The sequence below is a fragment of the Muntiacus reevesi genome, chromosome 15, assembly GCF_963930625.1.
Source record: "Muntiacus reevesi chromosome 15, mMunRee1.1, whole genome shotgun sequence".
NCBI lineage: Eukaryota > Metazoa > Chordata > Mammalia > Artiodactyla > Cervidae > Muntiacus > Muntiacus reevesi.
In genome coordinates this window covers 19,886,110-19,911,657 of record NC_089263.1, presented here as the reverse complement: position 1 = coordinate 19,911,657, position 25,548 = coordinate 19,886,110, and the positions used below count along the sequence as shown (strand labels likewise).

Genomic DNA, 25,548 nt, shown 5'->3' with positions numbered 1-25,548 from the left:
GCTATCCACTCCAGTATTCTTACCTGGAGAATCCCATGCACAGAGGAGCCTAGCAAACAAAATACATATCACTCAGTCATTACCCTCAGGGTCACAAAGAGTCAGACATGACTGACACTTCACTTTCATGCATATGAACCAGAGTTCTGCTACTTCCCAGCTGTGTCTTTTTGAGCAAGGTCCTAACCTCTCTGAACCAATGTAGCTGACACCAACTGCCTCACTAAATGGATACAGGATGGACAAGGCTGCCATGGAGCTGGAGCCCTGGGAAGTGGGGCAGTGAGAGGAGTTTAATCTGAATATTTTGCCTTGACTATCCTGGGCTGCTGCTGTCCTTGCAAAGGACTCGTGTGTTCCCACCCTGATTCCTCTACAGGTAAGGGCCAGATTCTGGAATACGCTGAGGCCTTAGTACTGCCTCTTGCCAGGCCTCCGATACCCTGGTCCACAATATAAAGAAACAAAATGTGGAGAGCAATTTCTTTATAACCATTTCAGAAGTGGCAGTATAGGTAAGTTGTACATACAGAGTCTGATCTTTTGGGCCAAAAGGAGGCTGGGGGGGAGGGCATTTTCCCAGTTTATAGGTATAAACAGTGAGGCCTTTGTACCTGATGCTACTAGGATGGCATGAAAGCCAAATACCAGAGGCTTCCATGGTCTCTGCTTGTGGGTTTTTGTTTTTTTCTTTTCTTTTTTCTACTTGGGTTTTGAGCAAGAGAATTGGGAACAAAATGAAAGGGGTGATGGGTTATTCTGGGACATGCTGGCTCAAAGTCAGGCCTCTGAATAAGGCCTTAGACTTTGGGGGGCTCCCAAACAGCCCCGCTTTGGGCCCAGCCTACTAGATCTCTGGGCCAAAGCGGTAGCTCTGCCTGGCTGAGACAGGGAGAAGGAAGCTTTGAAGTCAGTAATTCAAGGTCACTTTGCTGGCCCAACTCCATCTGGCAATGTGGACTCTGAGGCAATGAAGGGGAGAGCTGGGAACACAGGGCAGAAAGAAATGGCTAGCACTGGAGGGAGCTGGTGTAACTGGGAAAGTGGGGGGCTGGCCTCAGATGTTTCTAAATAAAACCCAGCCCCAGCTGAGACTTTGGTTGTTTATTGCCGAACCAACCAGTATTGTCTTTCCTATGAAAGCAGGCAAAAACATGCCTGGTAGATTATTCAGCCAGGCTACTTGAGTACTGCCTGATAAGCATCGGTGGTTGTACAGGGTGTGTCCCAAGGCTTTAACATATGTTTTTTCACCCAAGTCTTCTGGCAGCCTTGTTTCTGTTATTGTTCCCCTCTCTGAAGGGAGGGTACAGACTCTGGCTACGCTGAATGACTTCGAGGACTAGCAGCTTGAACTGCTGAAGCAGTGGGACTTCAGTTCTTCAGTCGGGTCAGTCTACCTAACGTGTAGGAGGATCTGAGAGCGAATCCGAGAAGACCCAAGGTGGCCATGGTCTTAGTTCCAGCACGCGGAACCCGCACTGGTTAATGCGCCCGGAAATTTCAGCCCAGCCAATGCGAAGGATGCAGTTGTTTGTTCAGATTTGCCTTTTTGGGCTTAAGCTGATGCGTCAGCAATTGGCACTCTGGTTTAAATAGGGCATCCTGGAGTGAGAGTTTTTCCTCGCTAACGGCTCCCCCAATCCTCCAGCTCCCGTCCCCTGCTCCCGGGTGCCAGTCAGTCTCGGCGTGTTCCAGAGTCTGGCCTTTACCCGTAGAGGGATCACGATCTCACTCGCCTCTCGCTCCAGTGGACCCGAGTCTCCTCCGGTGCCCAGCGAACCGCACGCCGGGTGCGGGGGCGGAGCCTCGGCTGGTGCAGGGCCGGGGGAGGAGTCCACCGGCCTGACTCCGCCTCCTCCCGGTGAGGCCCAATAGGGTGGCGGTCCCGGCAGCCCCGCCCCGGCCCTGCCCGCGCGGCCCGCGCTTCTCAGGCCTCCGCAGCCCGCCGCCAGGCAGCCGCTAGCAACAGCCGGCGCTTGAATCTCGCTTACCCCAGTTCCTCCGCTCGCTCATCCGCCAGTCCGACCGCCCACCCGCTCTGGATGGCTGGTTACCTGCGGGTCGTACGCTCGCTCTGCAGAGCCTCTGGCTCCGGGTCGGCCTGGGCGCCAGCAGCCTTGACAGCCCCCAACTTGCAAGAGCAGCCGCGGCGCCACTGTGAGTGCCACGAGGAGGGTCCGGGCGGGGTGCGCGCCCGGCACCGCGACGTGGCGGCCTTCCGGGCGGGGACCAGCGAGCGCGACCCGGGACGCCCGCGGGCGGGGACGGCGGGGTAGGGCACACAAAGAGCCGGCGGACGGGGGCTTGCTCCTCTGCCGCACCTTCCAGGCCGTGCCAGTCGCAGGGGTGGGGACTTGAAGAAAGGTGGCAGCTGTTGGCCCGGGTAGATCTCGGCCCTTGCAGCCCTGAGTCCCCAGATTTTCCCGCAGGGGGTTCTGGGGTTATCCCGGGCTCGGGGGGTATCCTGTCCGCCCTGCGCTCCTGGAGGGAGACAAAGCAACAGAGTGGGTGCCAGAGCGCCTGGCCCGCTCCCCAGCGAGAGGGAGGGTCGCGGCGCGGTCCCTGATCAGACAAAGGAGCGGAGGGAGGAGGCAGCCACTTCCCCTTCCTTCTCACCCTGGGCGCTAGGTAATCCCTGCTCGCTGTCAGGCGCTCGTCAGCTATTTTTGGAGCCTTTTAGGCTACAGCTGGAGGAACGTCCTTTTTATTTTCGCTTTGTTTGGACGCCCCCGTTCTCCTTGACGACGCACTTGAAGCTCCATCCTGGGGCCTGCCCTTGGCTTGACCGGCCTCTTCTCGCCAGCCGGCTCCCGCGCCACTCCTGGGCCCTGCCTGACTCACCCGACCAGGAGACCTGGCAACCGAGCCAAAATGTCACTTTCCCAAATCGTGCGTCATAACTTCGGTGGTACCCTTAGTCCCCTGCTTCGGAGAGACGGCAGAAGTCTTTTTTTTGTTTGTTTGGCCGTGCCAGGTCTTCGTTTAGGCATATGGGATCTAGTTCCGTTATCCGGGATCGAACTCGGGTCCCCTGTATTTGGAGCACGGAGTCTTAGCCACTGGACCACCAAGGAAGTCCCGAAACGACAGTAGTCTTGATAAGCAGGGCATAATAAGCAGGACGTAGCCTGAACTTCCATTACCAAGGCAGTCTTGCCCCTCTGACATTGGTCTGCCCCCTACCTCTCCATCGCTGACTGCAAAAGGCAGGGAACAATGTAGGTCTCTTGGCCCTGGCTACTGCCTGTTGCCATGGAAACCCCACTCCTGACCTGGCCCGCAGCCCCTTGGAGTGAGGACAAGGGGTTGGGGCCCAGGCAACTTGGTCTTACTGCTGGAGTAGTTAATCTTTAACCTAGTGTGGGAGCAGCTGACCAGAACCTAGAAAGGCCCTGGCACCCTCCCTCTCCTTTCAAGGAGAAAGGGGCATTTCTGTTTTTATATACTCATGGAATTTGTCTTTAAGGAGCCAGCCCTGCAACTCAAGGTTCCATGTGTCCCCAGATCCCAGGCAAAGTTTCCCATATGGCACGACCTTCAGCAAAATATGGCAGGAGTTAGATACATTGCCCAGGTCTCCTTTTTATTTTTTCTTCTGCACATATGGTAAAAAAATAAAAAATAAATAAAATTTAAAAACCCCACATAAACAAGAAAACAGAGCCCCTTTGGGGGCCTGAATTTTGGTAACACATAAAAAGAGCAGCCAGTGGTAGGTCCTTTCAGAAGCCGCTAAGAGGGGTTTGGTTATTAATGAGGAGAAAGCCTGGTGTTTGAGTTGGACATGCATGCGACCGTACAGTTGTGACCTCTGCTAGCTTGTTACTTGGCAACGCTGCTGGAGACAGAATACTCGGCATTCCCCTTGATGACAAGAAAAGAATATGCTTTGGCTAAAATACTCCTGTGTTTTTGCTGCTGGGTAATTCCCACACGTGTCTCTTTCTAGTTTTGCAACTCACAGGCCTCCTGCGACTGCTGGTGGTGGTTCTGATAAGTTAGCCTGGGGAAGTGAGGGTGGGTTCTTCTCAACCGCTCAGTGGGATCTTTATCTGGCCTTCTTTCTCTTCGCTCGTAGCCTGGGAACTTCTTAATTTCCTCACCCCCCTGTTCCTCAACTTTTCAGATCTCCGTGACCTGCTTCAGATCTTGGTGACTTGTTTGCCCTTTTAGATTTCAGAGGAAATTATTTAACAGTTGTTCAACGTTGTGCAGACCTATCAGTAGCGTTCTTATGTGTTCTCCACTGAGCCTTGTTTCAGCTGCATCAGATAAGACCATAGCTACCCCATCAGATGTGGCGCTAGGGGTGAAGAAACCGTCTGCCAATGCAGGAGACATAAGAGATGCAGGTTGAGGCCCTGGGTTGGGAAGATCCCCTGAGGAGGGCATGGCAACCCACTCCAGTATTCTTGCCTGGAGAAATCCATGGACAGAGGAGCCTGGCATCCATAAGGCTGCTGAGAGTTGGACACACCGAAGTGACTTAGCATGCATGTACCCCATCGGGGGTGTTTTGGGTGGTGGTCATGTTTCAGCCCTGTAGGTTTTGAAGAAAAACTTCTGGAAGGGCCTGGGGCCTGCCCCCCAGATCCTTTATGGAAAGCTGTGGCCTCTTTTACTGATTCCAGGATGGGGTGTTGGAAATTGCTCTCTGATTACTGGAAGTCAGCCTTGTGACTTGCTCTGGAGTTTACACTTCTGTAAACCCATGTTTAAAATGCCAACAGATGGCAAATATTAACACGTGATAAATAGTGAGTTACTGCAGCCCATTACCTGGCAGAGAGGCCACCCAAGTATACTCATGATGGTCTGGAGTCATTTCGTGGTGAGAACTCACTGGCCTCTGTGTGGTAATGCATCCCGGGATGGGGGAGGGGATGGAGTAACTTTCTATCCAAAGAGTAGGTTATGACAGGGCAGCCCTGACCAGACTGAATTGACCGTAGCTTGACATTCATTCATGGACTTCAGCAAATATTGTGCTTCTACTATGTGCCAGGCACTGTGCCAGGGACACTCTGGGGACAGAGCTGGGCATAAGGGACAAAGATTTCTGTCCTTATGGAGCTTAAATTCTAATGTGAGGAAGGACAGTTGACAAGGTAAAAGTTGGCTAGTGTGATGTATGGTGACAAGAGCTAAGGAGAACAAATAAGGGAGAAAGATATGGGTGAAGGTTTGGGTAGTGCTGCCAGATAAGACCCCAGTGAATGAAGGATAGCAAGTCCCCCACATACGACCTAGTTCTGTTCGGAGAGTACGTTCCTAAGACCCATTTGTTCGTAAGTCCAACAAAGTTAGCTTAGGTACCCAGCTAACACAATGGGCTATTTAGTATTGTATTGTAATAGGTTTATAATACTTTTCACATAAATAGCCCATAAAAAAGAAAAACATTTTTAATCGTACAGAACAGTGCCTTGAAAAGTACAGGAGTACAGTACAACACTGGCATACAGGTGCTGGCATCGAGTGAACAGGCAGGAAGAGTTACTGATTGGAGGCGGGAGATGGTAGAGCGGAAGGGTCGTCAGCAACAGGAGACGGAGGGCAAGCTGCGGTGTCACTCACGCCTGATGCTGGTGGCATGGATTCCGGTTCCTTCTGGAACCAGATGCATGTTCGCATCTTTGAAAGTTTGCATCTTGAAGGTTCATATGTAGGGGACTTCTTGTTCTGAGGAGATAAGGGAATGAATACAGGCCATTTAGTGTTCAGGGGAAGAGGGAATGTCGATGCCAAGGCCATGATGCAGGAGGGCACCTTTGCTTGTTGGAGAAGCAGAAAGTCAGGCTGGCTCAGAGTGCGTGATGGGAGATGAGGTCAGGCTGTGTGTGTTGGGGGGGGGGGTTGTATGCCATTTTGGAGGATTTTGGCCTTTTCTGAGTGAAAGAGGAGGCTTTTCAGGGGTTTGAGAGGAGTGTAACTTGATTTACATTTTAACAGGAGCGTTGCTAGCATCAGGGACCTGGTAGGAGGGCGGCTTGGACCTTGGTGGCCGTTGGATTCTGGGCTTATTTTGTAGGAAGAGCCAGTAGAATGTTTGTGATGGTTTGGATGTGGATGCCAGAGAAAGGGAGACGTGAAGAAAATGCTAGAGCCTCTTCTGGAATTGCTGCACTGCCTTCTTGAACCTTCAGGAATTGGTGGCTTCCCCCCACATTCTACTAGGTCTCTCTGGTGACAGGAGTGTGGGTGGGAATGTGGTGAAACCAGTTACATAGACAGAGGGCAGCGAGGGGGGTGCCCGTCTTGGAAGCGCCCTTTAGCCCGGAAGCTAGATCTCTTTACTCGAGAAGCAAGAAGATCCTGAAACCGGGGCTGGGTTTTGAAATCCTTACTCCATGTTCCCTGGCTGGGAGCTGGCCTAACGGACCTCTTGGGACTGGTGTAATTCCATCCCACACTCGGCCCAAGGGGACAGTGTTTGTGCAGCAGGTCGTCTGAAGATTTCATGGGGACTGTTACTTGGATTTCAGGTCACCTGTCACCACCTGTCTCCCAGAGAGAGGCAGATGGTGGGGTTGTCTCCACCATAGTGGCTAAACAGTAGGCAATCTTTCAAGCTCTGATGCCTTGGGGTGCTCTGGAGGAGGGCATGTGGCAGGGCTGGGATGGAGGCTGAGGCTGAGGCTGACCTCTATCAGCCTGTCCTTCATCCTTCCTGTGGGCGAGCAGGGGCTCAGTGGGATGAAGTGACTCCTTCTTTAAGAGGGACTGGATTTTTATGTATAATCTTCTGTTGTTGTTGGTTTTTTTAATTTCTTATTTTTTATGGTGGTAAAACTGCATAACAAAAACTTCCACCTTAACCATTTTTATATGTGCAGTTCAGCAGAGTAAAATACATTCACCTTGTTGTTCAGCAGTTTCCACAGCTTTTTCATCTTGCAAAACTGAAACTCGGTACCCATTAAACAACTCTGCTTCCTTTCCTCCCCCCAGCCCCTGATAACCACCATTCTACTTTCTGTTTCTGTAATTCTGACCACTCTAGGTACCTCATGTAAGTAGAATCGGACAATATTTGTGTTTTGTGTGACTGTCTTGTTTCACTTAGCAGAATTCCTCAAGTTTTTTTCATGTTTAACACATGTCAGCATTCCTTCCTTTTTAAGGCTGAATAGGCTTTCATTGTCTGTATCTAGCACATTTTAAAAAATATTCAGATTAAAATTTATTGTTCTTCTGAGTCAGGTATAGGAATTGTGAAAAGGTTAGGTGATATAGTTATTAAATCCTTACATACTTAATACTGTTTCTAATTTAAAGTTACTTCCCAAAAATGTTAGTCACAGCTGGATTGAAAAAGTATTTGAGTAATACATAAAGTTTCCATAGGAGCAGGCATTTGTCATACTTATGGAGAATTGTTGTAGGAGTTACAGTTTATGAGGTCCCCAATTTGACTTAATGGGTTAAATAAGTCTCTGTTACTAGCTGCATTGTAATTTCCAAAAGTAATAATGCATGTAATTAGAAATAAAATAAAAACTTCTTTTTTTAAACTTTTTATTTTGTATTGGGATATAGCTGATTGACAGTGTTGTTTAGATTCCACATATAAGGGATGTCATGTGATGTTTTTCTTTCTCTATCTGACTTGCTTCACTCAGTATGACACTGTCTAGGTACATCCATGTTGCTGCAAAAGGTATTCTTTCATTCTTTTTAATGGCTGAGTGATATTCCACTGTATATATGTACCACATCTCCTTTAGCCTTTCCAATAGAGAAGCTTTTTAAATCAAAGATCTTCTCAAAAACAAGTATTTGGGAAAGGTGGTGATGTTATTTATATAAGTACACAGATTGTAAGTCTGATCCAAAGGGAATTTACCTTTGTGGAATTTGAAACAAAAGAACAAGTGGCAAAGCCTATTGAGGTAGGGCCAGATCCATCCCTGAAACTTGGAAGCACATCCTTTTTTAGTTTGAAAGCAAGTACATCCCTGTTTAAATGGTGTGGGGCCCAGTTTTGGAAAAAACTCAGAATTATGGACATAGTTTAAGTTTTTGGTGGAATGTTTTTTCTGAAACATCCTGGATTAGTTTCCAAAAGGTTCTTTTTTCCTCTTGAATGTTCATATCACACTCTGTTTCTCTGTTCATCTGTTGATGGACACTTGGGTTGCTTCCACCTCTTGGCTATTGTGAATAACTCTGTTGTGAACATGGTTATACAGATAACTTTTTGAGACCTGGCTTTTAGTTATTTAAAAAATGTTTTGAGGAACTGTCATACTGTTTCCCATCGTGGCCCCACCATTTTCCATTCTCACTAGCAATGTACACGGGTTCCAGTTTCTTTATATCCTCATCAACACTTGCTACTTTATGGCTTTTGTTTTTGTTTTGATAGTAGCTATCTTAAGGGGTGTGAGGTGGTATCTCATTGTGGTTTTGGTTTGCATTTCCCTAATGATTAGTGATGTTGAACATATTTTTATGAGCTTATTGACAGTTTTTTGAGAAATAGCTATTCAAGTCTTTGCCCCTTTATTAATCAGGTTTGTTGTTGTTGTTGAAAGGGCCTGCTTTTTAAGCCTTGATCACCAAACAGCATTAAAAAAAAAAGAAAAAAAAAAAAAGACCCACTACAAAATGACCCACCCCACACACAAAATGAGCCTCTGCTGCTGTGGCTCACACCTCTGATCCCTGTTCCCAGCTCCTTTGGGCAGCTGCTTTGAGGAAGGCTGACACTTGACTTTGATAATAATGCCTCTTGCTCTCTCTGTTAGCAATGGTGATAGTGATAGGGTTAGTCGCTCAGTCGTGTCCGACTTTGTGACCCCATGGACTGTAGCCCACCAAGCTCCTCTGTCCATGGGATTCTCCAGGCAAAAATACTGGAGTGGGTTGCCTTTCCCTTCTCCAGGGAATCTTCCCAACCCTGGGATCGAACCCCAGTCTCCTGCATGACAGGTGGATTCTTTACCATCTGAGTTGGTTTTCCTTTCCTCACTCTTTAAGGATAGGCCCTTGACACCTGGTTGTGAATAAGCGGGCCCTGTGGTCTCTGAGGGTTTGACATTTGCATACACAGCTGGGAGGGCTGCCTGTTGTGGTCTTGACATTGAACTCCCCCACTGAGGTGTGGTGTCCACAGGCTGCTGTGCCTGAAGCTCAGAGCTTGAGTGGAGCCCAGGCTGAGGCTGAAACCTTTAGGATTGGCCCCAAATGGACCTCTCTTTAGGGATTCTGATTACAGTAGCTTTAGTACGTTTAAAGGTCTTCCCCTGGTAGCTCAGTGGTGAAGATTCCACCTGCCAAGAAAGAGACATGGGTTCGATCCCTGGGTCAGGAAGATCCTCTGGAGAAGGAAATGGCAACCTGCTCCGGTATTTTTGCCTGGAGAATTCCATGCATGGACAAAGGAGCCTGGCAGGCAACAGTCCACGGGGTCCCAAAGTGTTGGACACGGCTGAGTGACTGAACAACAAGTACATTAAAAGAAATTGATTGGCTCTCATCACATTGACTCATAGAAGACGCATCTGAAAATTAAGCGAGCTAGCTCTACAACAGCCCAACAGGTCCAACAGGTTTCTGCAGGGCCACCCCTGCTTTAGACCAGACATGCTGAAGGTCCAAAGTCCCCACTGCACCTTGGGAGGAGCTGGAGCAGTGCCAGCCGTTCCCTGGGGGAAGAAATATTTGGAGCCTGTGTTTGCTTTCTGCTTCTCTCCATCTGGCCCACAGGGGCATCCAGAAGCTATGCTTGAGCCAAGGCCCTGGGATCTATCCTGACCCTGACACAAGCCATGCTCCCTGGGTCTCATTTTTCTTCCTTTTTAGATTAAAAAAAAAATCTGTTTGCACATCTTTGGAGAGTGAGTCATCCGGCTGCACATAATTCACGTGCTGCTTCTGCAGGAGGGGGAGTGAACGCTGGGCAGTGGGACCTGGCTGACACTCCTCCCTGCGGGGTGAAGGGTGGGTCTGGCCAGGAGAAGGGCTCTCGCGCCAACCTCTTCTCACGGCTGTGATATGCTGTGCGTGTGTCTGGTTCTAGATGCCGACAAGAGGATCAAGGTGGCGAAGCCAGTGGTGGAGATGGACGGCGATGAGATGACCCGTATTATCTGGCAGTTCATCAAGGAGAAGGTAGATCCGTCCCAAAGTGGGCAACCTTGCACGTGGCCAGCCGGGCTCAGTGATCAGTCCCAGCTCCCGTCTTCTGAGCCCTGCTTCAGGTCCCCGGGGTTCACCCATCACCCTGGTGGGCAGGAGCACCCTGTTTGTCTCCTTCCGCCCACTCTTCTGTCATGTTCAGACCACTCATGGGCCTTGTTATTTTATTTGTTTTTTAAGTATTTATTTATTTGGCTGCAATGGGTCTTAGTTGTGGCTCTCGGGCTCAGTTCCACAGCACGAGGGATCTTATTTCCCAGACCAGGGATTGAACCCACATTCTCTGCATTGAAAGACAGGTTCTCAACCACTGGATCATTGGGGGAGTCTCTGCTCTTATTATTTTTTAAAATACTTATTTATTTGGCTGTATCAGGTCTTCACTGTATCATGGGGGAATTTTTCGTTTCGGCCTATGGACTTTAGCTGTGGTGCAGGCTCAATAGTTGTGGTGTGTGGACTTAGATCAGGGACGGTACTGTCCTCAGCCATCTGTGTCTTGTACCAAGGTTAAAGCATTTTAAAGAATGTGATTAAACCTAATCACATATCATGTCTTTTTTTTTGTGGCTGAATTAAGCTTTTGTTTTACTCTTCAGATTAATTAACACATATATACAGATACAGGAAATACAAGAAACACCCTGGAGGAATTCAATCTGTGTTGCAGAGTGAATATTTATCTCCTTTCAGAGAGCTGGCACAGGTTGACTTATCCTTCAGGAGTTTCTTCTTTGTTTTTAATTTATTTTTTATTGAAGTACAGTTGAGTATGTTGTTTTGATCCCCTGCATTCCGATGCACTCCCTTGAGGGAGTGAAAGATGAACAGGGATCATGAACCTTCCCTTAGCGGTCCGGGGATGTCATCGTGAGTCGTGGTGTGGTGTCTGTTGGGGACAGTGATGTCTTTGAGCCACCACTGCAGGTGGTTCCCAGGGTGGCTGCTTACTTCTCCAGAGTATCAGTGGGCTGGGTCTGCCCGGGGGAACACATGGTCCATGTGAAGACCCCCGCCTTGTGTGTCTGTCCCCAAGAACAAGGTTGAGAATGGCCACTTCTGAATGGGGAAGGAGAGGGAACCCACTGTTGGGAGAACTCTAGATGTGTTTGGAGTGGGATTTGGCTTAGTTGATGGGCCACCATGGGGGATCGGTGGTGTTTTATGTGGTCCACGCTGGGGAAGAGCCTTCCAAGGGACTGCAGCCTGGTCTGCCAGCCACTCTCCAGAGCCCCAGCCTCCTGCCGGCTTTGGCCAGCCCTCTGAGGTCTTTCCTCTTCCCTTCCCGGACGGGGTGTCCCCACGTGCCCCTGAATCCCGTCACTCTGGGCTGATGCCTGGCTCCGGCCATCTGTTTCTAGCTCATCCTGCCCCACGTGGACGTCCAGCTCAAGTATTTCGATCTGGGGCTCCCGAACCGTGACCAGACCAATGATCAGGTCACCATCGACTCCGCGTTGGCCACCCAGAAGTACAGTGTGGCTGTGAAGTGTGCCACCATCACCCCCGACGAGGCCCGTGTGGAAGGTGCGAGGGGGTGGGGGTGGGGTGGCTGGGACCGTGGGGGTTGGGACAAGGAATTAGAGGGTCACCGTCTTAGTAATTTAGGCTGAACCTGGCGGGTGGGGCTGGAACCACAGCGTCTGGACTGAGGCTCTGTGTTGCCAGGTCCATCAGACTGAGCTCCGTCCCAGTGTGAAGTGGCAGTGATAACGGCCGACAGAGCACTTACCATGTGCCAGCCACTATTCTGGGCACTTTACACATAACATGCATTTAAGTCTCACAACAACCCATAAGGCCAGGTGTTTTATCAACAGTGCCATTTTATGGGCACTTGCTTGAGGTGGCACGGCTGGATCTTGAAGCTAAGAAATCTTATTCAGGAGTGCCCATGGCCACTCTTGACTCTGCTGCTTCCCCGGGGTGGTTTTAGGAGCCCCCTTCTAGCTACATTCTTGCTTAGGGTTCAGATCCTGGTCGGAAGGTGGGGGCTGCAGTGGGGCCACTTCATTTTTGTCCTCATAGAGTTCAAGCTGAAGAAAATGTGGAAGAGCCCCAATGGAACCATCCGGAACATCCTCGGGGGAACTGTCTTCCGGGAGCCCATCATCTGTAAGAACATCCCACGTCTCGTCCCTGGCTGGACCAAGCCCATCACCATTGGCAGGCATGCCCACGGCGACCAGGTCGGCCCCGGCGGGAGTGGGGTTCCAAGGGCCTGGGACACCCTGCCCCTAGCTGGAGCCCTGGGCCTGAGCCATCTTCTCATCTCTGCAGTACAAGGCCACAGACTTTGTGGTTGACCGGGCTGGCACATTCAAGGTGGTCTTCACCCCGAAGGATGGCAGCGGCCCTAAGGAATGGGAGGTGTACAACTTTCCCGCTGGTGGCGTGGGCATGGGCATGTACAACACGGATGAGGTGCGCAGTGGCTCCTGGGCTCCCTCCCCCGCCTGTGTCTCTGTCTCTAGTCGGATCGGGTTGGTGGTTCTGACTCTTCCTGTGTTGGTGGCCTGAAGGTGTGAGGCCTGAGAGCAAATGCATCTTTAAGTGTGTTTAGGGGGCCCTATGGTATACCTAGCATCCTGTGCTCATTCTCGGGTGCGTCTTGGGGCATATTGGTTGTCAGCTCTTGGTTTACAGCAAACTGGGTAAGCGCTTCTTTCCCTTCCTACCCCCATTTCTTGGCTTTCCTTTCCTCTGTGGTTGGCCTCATTCTTAGGCCGTGAAGAAATGGCTAACACTGGCTCCGGGCTTATCCCTGTCAGCCTGGCTATCCTAGCAGAAAAGAGCCTTTTTGGCTCCTGGTTCCAGCAAAAGTAGATGGCCTGGGTCACATGGCCCTCTCCCAGCCAATCATGAAGGCCCAGGACACAGAAGAGACAAGCAGGTGGGCTGAGGCCATGGCCCCAGCCTAGTCATATGGTTTAGGAAATGGAAAAGGTGGTAGCTTTCCCAAGTAAAGCTGGGTGTCTGCTTCCTCCCAGTAATTGGGAGTAGGGTGCTGGGCCAGCAGCAACAGCAGATGCTCACTCCAGGAAAAGAAAAAGTGAAAGTGTTAGTCGCTCAGTCGTGTTTGACTCTCCATGTCTGTAGCCTGCCAGGCTCCTCTGTCCATGGAATCCTCACTCCAGACGGGCTGGGTGAACCCTGACTGCCTGGGTCGAGTGCGGGGAGGGGAATGCGGTTCCCAGGGCTGGGCCTGCCCTGGGGGACCACTCCAGGGACCTCTCTCTCCCTGCAGTCCATCTCAGGTTTTGCACACAGCTGCTTCCAGTATGCCATCCAGAAGAAGTGGCCGCTCTACATGAGCACGAAGAACACCATCCTGAAAGCCTACGACGGGCGCTTCAAGGACATCTTCCAGGCCATCTTTGAGAAGTAATGGCTTCTCCCTTTACTGTTTCCCAGGGAGTCCGTGACCCTCCGTCCTGGTCCCCTCAGCCCTTACCCACCCGGGGAGGCTGTCCCAGTGTGTCTGTCTTGGCCCTGAGGCTCACGGAGGGATTCCCCAACCTGTCAGCCTCCTGCCTTCTTCTCACCCCAAGCCCCTTTGCTCCCAGGCACTATAAGACTGAGTTCGACAAACATAAGATCTGGTACGAGCACCGGCTCATTGATGACATGGTGGCTCAGGTCCTCAAGTCTTCGGGCGGCTTTGTGTGGGCCTGCAAGAACTATGACGGAGACGTGCAGTCGGACATCCTGGCCCAGGGTATGCTTCCCGCGGGGATGGAGGGTGGACCATCGGTTTTTCCTTGCTGGGAGAGAGGGTGGGCCGGGAGGGGGGGCGCTGGTTTGCACATCCTTTTGGGAGGAAACTGCTCCAGAGGAGCAGCAGGACTGGGGCTTGCCTGCTCATCACAGGATCTCCTGTAGACGCATGGACCAGGGGCTTTCTGGTGTCTGAGTGAGGAAGGGTCATCTGTTACGTTTGGACTGGGGTATCGCTAAGGCTGCTGTTCCAGAGGAAGTAGTACCCAGCAATTTACATCCTAAAGGCCAGGCTTGTTAGCCCTGAGGTTGTTCCCATCCATGAAAGGACCTGTCCATGCAGGAGACTCAAGAGACATGGGTTCAATCCCTGGGTTGGGAAGATCCCCTGGAGGAGGGCATGGCAGCCCACTCCAGTATTCTTGCCTGGAGAATCCCATGGAGAGAGGAGCCTGGTGGGCTACAGTCCACAGGGTGACAAGGAGTCAGACACAGCTGAAGTGACTTAGGACAGCACAGCACATGGAAGGGCCAGGTGACTCTGCGTGGCTCCAGATTTGGACGAGGTTTGGCTCTAGTAGGAAAACAGGAGTAAGTATTCAGTTGGCCAAAAGGTTTGTTCAGGTTTTTCTGTAACATCTTTGGCCAAGTTTTTAGCCAACCCAGTACAACCAGATGCTCTTTAAATTGCAAAGAATTTGTTTTGCACAGTAAACCTTTCGGATATAGGAGAATATTGGGAGATGATGGCAGACCAACCCCCCCCCCCCCCCAGCCCTAAAGCATTCTAAAAGACAAGCTGAGTTGCAGCAGAAAGCCTGGGTGAAGCCGTTAGGGAGGAACAGAAAGAAATAACCCAGTTGTAATGGGAACGAGGGGCTTCACAGGTCATTCAGTGGTAAAGAATCTGCCTGCCAATGCAGGAGATGAGGGTTCGATCCCTGGTCCAAGAAGATCATCTGGAGAAGGAAATGGCAACTCACTTCAGTATTCTTGCCTGAGAATCCCATGGACAGAGGAGCCTGGTGGGCTACAGTTCATGGAGTCACAAACAGATGTGACTGAGCACGCACACATGCATTCATCTTATTGGGACTGAGAGTAAGAAAGATAGTGGGAAGAGGCAACATGTATGCACAGGGAGTGGAAGAGAAACCAGGCTCTGTGAGAGAGGGGGGCAAGGTCTGGCTCCCATAAGGAAAAAGTGAAGCCCACGTCAGGCTGCAGTGAAAAGGCAGAGGGTACCCATGCTTCATAAAAACCTTTGACTTTATTTTGAAAGGTTCAGTGTGATCCTCTCACTAGAACAATTTCTATCTAGGATGGAAGGATGACAAGCCCTAGCACACAAGAGAAAGGCATGAAGTGTGTAAGAACTAGTGAGTGTGAAGGTCCCAGGTGAAAATGGAGAAGGAATTCCCCTTTCTCTGCCCCAACAGCAAAAATTCTTGGGCAAATAATTTCCCTCTAGAAGTTGCCCACTTTTTCTTTCTTGGGCATTTACAGTTCTTATTATGGTGCTGTGGGTTGCTTTTGAAGTGCAGGAGATCTTGGCCATAGTAAACATTGACGTCTGGAGTTGAAAAAATTTGGAAGTAGATCACAAAGGTTTTTTAAAATTTTTAAATATTTATTGTTTATTTGACTGTGCCAGGTCTTTGTTGTGGCATACGGCATCTTTGATCTTTGTTGCTGCCCTTTAGGATCTTTACTTTCGTCATGTGGGATCTAGGTCTCTGACCGGGGATCGAACCTATGCCCCCTGCATTGTGAGTGATGAGTTTTATCCACTGGACTACCAGGAAAGTCCCAAATTGTAAAACTTTCAAGTGGCCTAAAAGAGCAGAGAGCTTCCTGGGTGGCTCAAACAGTAAAGAATCTCCTGCAACTGGGAAGACCTAGGTTTGATCCCTGGGTTGGCAAGATCCCCTGGAGGAGGGCATGGCAACTCATTCCAGTATTCTTGCCTGGAGAATTCCATGGACAGAGGAGCCTGGCGGGCTACAGCCTGTGGGGTTGCGAAGAGTTGGACACGACTGAGCAACTAACACCCACATACTCAAAAGAGCAGATCAAGTGATGACTGTAAAATAGCTGGCCACAGGCTTTATTCCTCCTGCTTGAACGAGCCTCTTGGTCACCTGCCAGGGTGGGTGGGTAGAACTTTGGCGGGGGGGATGGGTCTTATGCCCTGGGGGGCCATAGATTCTGGGGCACCTGGAGGCAGGGGGTGTAGATGTATGCCAGCAGGCAGATGAGAACCACCTCGGAGTGCCACCTGCCCTGTGCTGCGCCCTGGAGACCCAGCACCAGTGCCTGAGGAGAGGTGCTGGCACTCAGGGGGGTCTTCCTGCTCTCCAGGCTTTGGCTCCCTTGGTCTGATGACGTCCGTGCTGGTCTGCCCGGATGGGAAGACCATTGAGGCTGAGGCTGCTCATGGCACGGTCACCCGCCACTATCGGGAGCACCAGAAGGTGAGTGCCAGGGCAGTGGCCGCGTGCCCGTCCATCCCCGGGGCCCGAGCCGCTGGCCCTGAGGGCGGGGAGCACGGGCCTGGTCCTGTCAGTCTAGAGGGGGGCAGCTGTGTCCAGGGGGCCTTTTCATTGGCTGCTTGGCTCTTCATCGCCCTGTGACCTCTTCCCCCAGGGCCGGCCGACCAGCACCAACCCCATTGCCAGCATCTTTGCCTGGACGCGTGGCCTGGAACACCGGGGCAAGTTGGACGGGAACCAGGACCTCATCAGGTGAGTTGGTCCTGGGTAGGTTCTGGGCCCCGGCTCCACACAGCTGGGGTCTCACTCTGCCCTGTGCCATGCAGGTTCTCCCAGACCCTGGAGAAGGTGTGTGTCGAGACGGTGGAGAGCGGAGCCATGACCAAGGACCTGGCGGGCTGCATCCACGGCCTCAGCAAGTGAGTGGCATGGGGTCCAGGCAGGGCTGGGCTTCCGGGGGCTCAGGGTCGGGTGGAACGTAGCCCAGGGTCCCTTGTAGAGGCTTCTTCCTAAGTCAGCTTGGCTGCCAGGAGACAGGACAGGTCCATAGCCCTGAGTGATGGCTGGGACTAGCCTCCCTACACCAGGCCCAGTGAATGGGTCCCTATCCCTAGGCCAGCTGCTCAGAACCTTCCAATCCCTTCCAATCCCTGCTGCAATCATCTCCCGTCTTCTCTCAGAAGAGCTTGTACTGAGCTGCCTGTTGTAACCTGGAAAAGCAAAGCCAGGCCTCGCTGGGTTCCTGCTGAGTTTGCTGTGGCCCCCTCCCCCCCTTCTTTTTGCCCACACCATGCTGCATGTAGGATCTTAGCTCCCCGACCAGGGATCGAACCTGCGCCCCCTGCAGTGGAAGTGCAGATTCTTAACCACTGCACCACCAGGGAAGTCCCGTTGTGGCCTCTTGACAGAGGGCTCCAGGTAGTAGCCTCTGGCCTGTAGCCCTCCCCACAACTGCACGAGAGGCCTACTGTCTGGATGCTGCCCTGGACGGGGCGGGGTGAGGCGGGTTCTGCCAGAACCACCCTCACGTGCACGTGCTCTCTCGACAGTGTGAAGCTGAACGAGCACTTCCTGAACACCTCGGACTTCCTGGACACCATCAAGAGCAACCTGGACAAAGCTCTGGGCCAGCAGTAGCGGGCCAGGGATGCTGCCAGCTGCCGAGCTGGCCGGGCCGGAGGCGAGCGGGCAGCCAGGGGTCCCCCTGCCCCCCCCGACTGACACGCCCCGCGGCGGAGGGTGAGCCTCTTAGAGCCCCTGTTAGGAGGCCTTTCTAGGGGACTTTCTTTTTTATGAGCAAGAAGTTTTTAAAAGTATCTGTGTGTTTCCCCTCATGGTGACATGAGGCAGGAACAGCGTGTTTTACCTCAGCCGGTGGTATGTTTTGCATACTGTAATTTATATTGCCCTCGGAACACATGGTGCCATATTTAGCTACTAAAAAGTTCTTCACAAAACAGGTCTGCTGTGTTTGTCCCTGAGGGGAAGGAGGCAGCCAGGGCTTAATAGGCAGAGGCCTTCAAAGGGCTGGTGGATTCCAGCAGGGGCGGATTGGGATGCCCAGGCTGCCGCAGGCCTCTGTTCAGTCAAGGGGCCAGGTGGGGGGTGGGGGTGACCGGGCAGCAGGTCTTGGGGGTGGGGCGGGGGTCACTGGAATTTCCCAGCATGTTCTGGTTTCTATATCCTCTTCTCCTTTTTGAGAGTAATCACTTCCCAGTTGATTCCGGTTATACTTTTTTGTGTTTTGTTGTTGCTGTTATTGTTGGTTTTAACCTTCTAAACGTTCTCCAGACCTCTTGATTTGCCTGTTTCTCAGTCCTCAAAACAGGTCCCACAGAGTAACCGCCTCAGTTCTCTTGCCCACGGCTGCTTAGAACTTGAGCCTGGGAGTGTGCCTGGGGCCCCCGTGTGGTTGGTCCAGGCCACTGAGTCCCAGACTGGGCTCCTCTTCACTATTCTTTGGCAAAATTAGAACAGTAAGATTATAGAGTTGTTACACATGCTAGTGGTAAAGAACCTGCCTGCCAATGCAGAAGATGTAAGAGATGCAGTTCCATCCCTGGGTCAGGAAGATCCCCTGAAGAAGGGCATGGCAACCCACTTCAGTATTCTCGCCTGGAAAATCCCATGGACAGAGGAGCCTGGTGGATTACAGTTCATAGGGTCACAGAGAGTCAGACTGAAGAGACTTGGCAAGCAAGCAAGCAATACAGCTAAACAGATCCAGTTTAAAGGGCTGTGCTTTATGCAGGGATTATATTCTACTTTTGGTGTTAAATGTCCTGGGGAAGAGTTGTGACATTTTGTTTTGCTGTCCTATGTGGCTTATGGGGTCTTAGTTCCCTGACCAGGATGGCACCCAGGCCCTTTACTGTTAAAGGGCAGTCTTGTGTTCCGTTGTGTCCGACTCTCTGTGACTCCATGAACTGTAGCCCGCCAGGTTCCTCGTCCATGGGATTTCCCAGGAAAGAATGGTGGGAGTGGGTTGCCATTTCCTCCTGTTGACCCAGGGATCAAACCCGCGTCTCCTGCATCGGCAGGTGGATTCTTCACTACCACACCACCTGGGAAGCCCGTACCTGGTCTCAGGTCTTGACTTGAAAAAAATAAACACTTGGCAACCCGAAGTCCGGTTCCCAAATTCGGGCAGGCTCTTGTAGGCTCCTGAAACCTGATACCTGGAAGCTTTGAGATGGGCTTCTAGGCGCCCACCTCCATGGAGGTGTTTTAAGCCCATTCTTTCCCAGTCATCACTGGACTCCCAGGGCTGGAGGAGGAAAGGCTGGCATGCTGGCTGTGCCCGGACCAGCTCCTGGGGGAAGTTCAAGGTTTCTGACCCTTCTTGCCCATCAGCGAACAGCCAAGGGCTGGCAGCTCCCCAGAAGACAGCCTCTGAAGCCCAGTCTGGCACCAGGAGCTGGCTTCTGTCCTGGAGGCCTGTTGGTAGGAAAGCGGCTTTTCTCTACAAGTGGTAGGAATTCTGGGGTCTTGGCCGGCACCCCTTTCTCATGGGCTCAGAACCCTACAGGTAGCCATTCTAGCGGGAAGGACGGTCAGGCGCTCCTCTGGGCCCCCTAGAGAGTGAAGTACTTGTAGGGGGTTCCTTCCGGGTAAGGGGTGAGGATCAGGTACCCCCAGAACCATGGAAAGAAGCACTCGCAGTCACCTCACTAAAGAATATTCATTTATTTATAATTATTGCTAAGTAAACTTCTCTTTGAAACAGGAACATAAAAACACAGTAGGGCTTTGCACGAGTGGAATTTCTAAAACAGTTGGTTCGTATACATGTCAAAATAAGTTAGAATGGAGTTCGTCCAGGAGTTTCCAAGTCACATGAGAGGCCTCGAGAGCCTCTTCTGAACAGGTGGGGGCGGGGCGGGGCGAGGACAGGAGCCTTGCTGAGACCACCGCCCTCGCCCCCCAGCTCAGATTGTGAGTTGTGCTGCTGCTTCCTTCTCTCAGCCTTGCCCAGGTCCAAGGCACAGGGCAGGGGTGGGGGGGTTCTTCAAGTATGGAACCTCTCGGAGGGTTGGTGCTGATGGCGGGGCTGGGGGAAGACAGGCGAGCACCAGCCTCGGGGCCGGACCTTCTGTGGGCTTCTAAGACCAAGGCCACCGGGTGGCCGGAAGGAGGAGGAGGAGGAGATACAGGGTTTTTGTTTTTTGGTACCTGGGGTGGGGGGAGAAGACGTGGTAGGAAGAGGTAGTTTGCAGGGGACAACGCTTCTGCTCAGCAGGAGAAAATGTCATCTACAGTGACGGGGTCACTGCCACCTGAGGGTCGTCATGGCGGGCACCTGGGAGGCTGGGGGCCTCGGGGTCTAGACAGCCACACTTGGGGTGAGGACCCCCAGTCCTCTCATTTGCTGCTCAGCATGAACTCTAGCGGAGAAGGAAGGGGCACCTGGCTGCCTGACCCTGAGGCTTCTGTGTCCTCCCCTCCCCCCAATCCTGATCTCAGCCACCCTGAGGCCTGGCTTGTGTGTGTGTGTGTGTGTGTGTGTGTCACTCAGTTGTGTCTGACTCTTTGCCACCCCATGGACTGTAGCCTGCCGGGCTCCTCTGTGCATGGGGATTCTCTAGGCAAGGAGACTGGAGTGGGTTGCCATTGGTCCTTCAGGAAGGACACAGCTCTGGGGGCACCTCCTCCCAGCTGTTCCCCGGGGCCCGTGGCCTCACCTCCTGTGCCTTTGCGGATGGCCCAGCCTGCCCTTACTCCCACCCCGTCACAGGGGTCTCAGGAGGCGAGTGGGTGGGAGTCTGGGTGCCCTGGCATTCCTCAATGTGCTCTTTTACCGCCCCGGGGGCCCTGCAGTCTTTTTCAGCTCCGCGGCAGGAGCTGGGGACAGAGGGGCTGAGAGTGGGCAGGCGATGGGAGCTCTGGCCACTGCTCTGAGCGGCACCGAGCGAGTCACCGGCCGGAGGGGCCAGGCAGGGGTGGAGGGCCTGCCAGGCTCTGCCTTCTCCTGCCTCTTGCCCTCGCCTCCTGAGGCTTCCTGCCCACAGCTGCACGCACCCTCCAGGGCCAGACCAGCAAGTACCCCCTCCATCCCCACCCTGAGTCCCTGGGCCACAAAGCACGCACAGCACACAAGAAAGCGTCCGCTGGGAAAAAGAAAATGATGTCCATCAGAAAAGAGAATAGGTGATGTAGATTTGGAAAGAAAAAATAAATTACCTTCAAAATACCCACCTTTGCTAAAAAAAAAAAAAAAAGTGTTTTTTTTTTTCCTTCTCTGTGGTCTTTCCTTTTTAAAATATGTTGCTCTTCCTAGGACTCTGGTGACTCTTGGCTGTCCCCGTCCTCAAAATGCATACTTATTAGACCTTAAATAAGAAAAACTCCAGTCCCCCCTCCCCACCCACAGGCCATCCCTGGCCTCCTTGAGGACAGCCCCTCTTGGTCCCCAGTGACCCCCTCCCTGTTGCCCTCACTTGGGGGGGGCTGCCACCTTTCTTTGTTAGCAAGTGCCTCACGCACTGCATGTCCTGGCTTTGTCGGGGGACCCTGGCCTGCTGCCCTGGGTAACAGTTTGTTGGAATCCACTTTCGGGACACCCACTTCCAAACAGGGCTGTGAGATGGGGGCTTTCTGGAGAGGATGGTAGCCAGGGCTGGGGCTGCACCCTGCTTTCCTAGGGGCCGCATGCATGCCTGGCTGGCAGAGAGCGTGGAGGGCACCAGGAGGTAGAAGGCAGAGGGCCCTGCCTGGCTGTCTGGACTGGGTGGGGAAGGGGGCTCTGGGCCTGGGCCTTTCCCAGTCCACAGGCTGATGGGAGGGGGTGAGGGTGAGGAGCAGGGCTGACCAACCAGCACAACAGCTCAACCATCCCTAGAGGCAGGAGGTGGTCCAGAGGAGAAACACGACATGGCTCAAGAGATCTCTTCCTCCAGTGACAGGGCCCCTGAGGAGCCATCGGGATGGCCTCCCCAACACTGGCCGCCCCAGCTCTGCTGGGCCCGGAGAGACAGAACCTCTGCCCTAGTGGCCTGTCCCCAAACGGCCCCCATCCACCTTCCTCCCGCAGCGGCAGGCCAAGGAGACGGGGACCTGGGCCTCCCGGGTCATCCTTCCTTCCCCACCACGTCTGGGGCCTGCGCCGGCTTCACAGCTGAGGCCAGTAGTACAGTCTCCATTTGGTCTCCACGTCCCTAGCGGTGCGAACGACCAAGTGGGCGGGCAGGGCTCGGGACCGTGGGGAGGCAGCCCGCACGCCCCACGCCCTCCTCGCCCCGCTCCCGGCGGCCCGGCCTGTGCTATAGAACGTTGTAGTAGGCCATCTCTTTCATGGCCTGTTCGGTGAGGACGCTGGCCTCCGCGCTGCCATCCACACCCGCGTAGGCGTAGGCATTCTCCTCGAAGTCCTCCATTTCCTGCTGGCTGTCCAGCTCAGAGGGGTCCGTGCCCGTCAGCTCCATCATGGGGTCTGCAAGAGAGGGCACAGTCAAGCTTGGCTGCTGCCTGTGGGAAGGGCCGGTCACTCTCACCCAGGAAGCAGAACTAAAGGAGTGGTTCCTAGTCACAGCTTCCAGAAGACTCAGTGGTTTCCCCCACTGCCCTGCTCTGGGGGGGACCTGACTCCTGTGGCTTCTCAAATGTGTGCCGAGTGAGATCAGGCCTGGATTTGAACTCTGGGGGGTCTCTTGCACCGCCTAAGTCATGAAAGTGAAAGTTGCTTAGTTTTCTCTGACTTTTTGCCACCCCATGGACTGTAGCCTGCCAGGTTCCTCTGTCCATGGAATTCTTCAGTCAAGAATACTGGAGTGGGTAGCCGTTCCCTTCTCCAGGGGATCTTCCCAACGGAGGGATCAAACCCAGGTCTTCCGCTTTGCAGGCAGATTCTTTGTCATCTGAGCCACCAGGGAAGCCCCCTAAGTCACTAAAACCTTGTTTATTCTTTGCAACATGACTCATTAATCCCCTTTCCCATATGAAAGATTCCTGTGCTGTATCATGTTGGCCACACCACTTATTTGGCACCTACTGTATGCCAGGCACTTCACATGTATCATCTCCTGAATGCTCACAGTGACCCCATTTAGGAGAGCAGAAGCAAGTTCAGAGAGGTTAATCAACTTGCCCAGGAGCACCCAGCAAGTGCTGTTTTTTTATCTACTTGTGACTACCTCAAAGGGCTGTTTCTCCTGGTGCCAGCTGTATCCTCTGGGCCTGCTCTCCAAGGCCAAACACTCAAGGTAGGTAAACAAAGATGATGAGATAAAAAATCTTTTAAGAGGCCTCCTGTCATTTTATCAAATTGAAATCTTTTATAAAGCTCTTACTGTTGGAACACAGCCAGATAGAAAACGCCACAGAGGTGGAAGCCTGGGTGGGGCTGCCTTCTGATGAGTTTTGGAGGGAGGAAGGCCCTGAGGACACTGGGAGGCTTGCTGGCAGGGACTGTGGCTGAGTCCCTGTGTGCATTCTGCCCTGTCTACCTAGGAGGTGTGTTTCGGAAGAAATAGAACCCAGCCCAGGGGTAGCCTTGATGAATCTAAAGCATGGTTTTTCAACCTTGGCATTATTAACACCTTGGGCCATGATTCTTTGTTTTGGGGGACTGGCCTGTGCATTGTAGCATGTTTCACAGCATCTGTGGCCTCTGCCAGCTAGATACCAATAACATCACCCCAGCTGTGATACACAACTGTCTCTTGTGTGTTAGTTGCTCAGTTGTGTCTTGACTCTGACCCCATGGACTGCAGCCCGTCAGGCTCCTCTGTCCATAGGATTCTCCAGGCAAGAATACTGGAATAAGTTGCCATTTCCTCCTCCAGGCAATCTTCCTGACCCAGGGATCGAACCTGAGTCTCCTGCATTGCAGGTAGATTCTTTACCATCTGAGCCACCAGGGAAGTCCTAAATGTCTCTTAGACATGGTCAAATAAATGTCCCCCATTGAGAACCACTGATTGAATGGTAATCCCACTCCTTGCCAATGAGTGGCTCAGGATGAGGAATGGGACCCAATTCTGGCCAATGAATCATGAGGAAAGGCCTACTAGTGAGTTCTGAGAATGTTCTCATTGGTTTCATAGAGCAAAGGACAGCAGGCTCTTGCTCTTCCAATGGAGGTGAACAAGGAAGCATGTTGCCCTAAAGACCACTGGCAGCTATTTTGTGACCATGAGGAAAATCACAGCCAATGCTGTGGACAGAGGGAGTCTCACCCTGTCATTGCTGAGGGGCTGAATCAGTCAACTTTGCAGATAACCTGGACTGCAAGTCATTCCTTAATTTATTTCCTTATTGTTTAAGGTGGTCTGAATGGGGCGTCTGTTACTTGTGTCCATGGCATTTGACACACCGAGTCTTCTGACTATAAAACAAGGTCAACTGCACCACATCTTACAGACCCTAGGCTGTTTCTTCCTCAAATCCTAGTGCCACACTTTCCTATCATATAGCTGATTAAGCTACATAAAGGCTGAAGAATTGATGCTTTCAAGCTGTGGTGCTGGAGAAGACTCCTGAGAGCCCCTTGAACTGCAAGGAGATGAAACCAGTCAATTCTAAAGGAAATCAACCCTGAATATTCATTGGAAGGACTGGTGCTGAAGCTGAAACTCTTATACTTTGATGCAAAGAGCCGTGATGCTGGGAAAGATTGAGGGCAGGAGAAGAGGGGGACAGAGGATGAGATGGTTGGATAGCATTATCGACTCAGTGGATATGAATTTGAGCAAACTCCAGGAGATAGTGGAGGACAAGGAAGCCTGGTGTGTGGCAGTCCATGGGTCGCAAAGAGTTGGACACAAGTTAGCAACTCAACAACAACAACAAAATAAAGACCCAGGAAAAATTTTTACCTTTGAGTCTCTTGTTACCCTCCCAACTTCTTTGATTAACTCTATTTGGCAGTTCCAGTTGGCCCCCGGGAACAATTTGTACCATTTTTATTTTTTTGCAAAAACATTAATCTACCTCTTAAATTACAGTCCTATAGTTTATTGGATACCTCTATCTAGAATGTATGCTACCTTCCTCCCGCACAAGATCAAGCCTAAGCTTCTCAGACCAAGGTTATATATGAGTGACTTGGGCCCCAGCCATTCCCATGCCAATCCCTGCTTTACTGTCTATCATCTGGTACAATCAGGAAGAAAGCCACCGTAGGCATCCTTGGTTGCTGACCTCAGATAGAGCTTATGCCTCAGCCACACCCGAGGTCTGTAGGGACAGCTACTTTCAAAGGACCAGTTCTGCTCTGTCCCTCCTGGTGGGTTTGCTTCCTAGCAGATGCACTAGAGTACTGGCTCTCAGACTCTACTGTGCACAGAATTACCTAAGGTGCTTAAAAAAAAAAAAATCCGGATCCTGGGCCACACGCCAGACCAATTACATTCGAATCTCTGTGGTGGAGACTCAGGCATCAGCACTTTAAAACTTCTCTAAGTGACTCCAATGTGTAGTCAAGTTTAAGAACGGTTCTCTAGAGCTTAGATCAGAGGTTCCCAATGTGAGTTTCTTGACCGGCAGCTTCCCTTTGACCTGAGAACTTGGAAATGCAAATGGTCTGACCCCACTCCAGACCTACAGAATGAGAAGCTCCAGGGGGTGAGACTCAGCACTTTAACAAGCCTCCAGTGATTCTCATGCTCCCTGGCTCAAATTTGAAAACCATCACTTCATTCAAAGCTTCTCAAGTTTTCCAGTGCAAACAAATCACTGAGGGATCTTTCTGCAATGC

General features: G+C 51.9%; 2 protein-coding genes across 2 annotated transcripts in view; one reads left to right on the top strand and one right to left on the bottom strand.

The window, feature by feature from the left end:
- The first annotated feature begins 1,935 nt into the window (after nucleotides 1-1,935).
- IDH2 (isocitrate dehydrogenase (NADP(+)) 2) lies at nucleotides 1,936-17,812 on the top strand. The gene is made up of 11 exons (XM_065906836.1): nucleotides 1,936-2,160; nucleotides 10,028-10,119; nucleotides 11,508-11,673; nucleotides 12,175-12,335; nucleotides 12,427-12,570; nucleotides 13,394-13,530; nucleotides 13,713-13,864; nucleotides 16,225-16,337; nucleotides 16,510-16,607; nucleotides 16,682-16,774; nucleotides 17,405-17,812. Exons 1-11 carry the CDS (start codon nucleotides 2,046-2,048, stop codon nucleotides 17,490-17,492), a joined length of 1,359 nt encoding a protein of 452 aa, XP_065762908.1. The 5' UTR covers nucleotides 1,936-2,045; the 3' UTR covers nucleotides 17,493-17,812.
- Nucleotides 17,813-22,102: 4,290 nt separating this feature from the next.
- ZNF710 (zinc finger protein 710) overlaps nucleotides 22,103-25,548 on the bottom strand; it is a 68,214-nt gene continuing 64,768 nt past the window's right edge. Inside the window, exon 5 of the mRNA XM_065906834.1 lies at nucleotides 22,103-22,284. Within this exon, the coding sequence (XP_065762906.1) occupies nucleotides 22,115-22,284 (170 nt within the window). The 3' untranslated portion in view covers nucleotides 22,103-22,114. The remainder of the gene's footprint in view (nucleotides 22,285-25,548) is intronic.

Coding starts and splice junctions, on each gene's coding strand:
- IDH2 (XM_065906836.1), top strand. CDS start 2,046: ATGGCTGGTTACCTGCGGGTCGTACGCTCGCTCTGCAGAGCCTCTGGC. Junction 13,865..16,224: donor GTCGGACATCCTGGCCCAGG/GTATGCTTCCCG, acceptor CCTGCTCTCCAG/GCTTTGGCTCCCTTGGTCTG. Junction 16,338..16,509: donor ACTATCGGGAGCACCAGAAG/GTGAGTGCCAGG, acceptor CTCTTCCCCCAG/GGCCGGCCGACCAGCACCAA.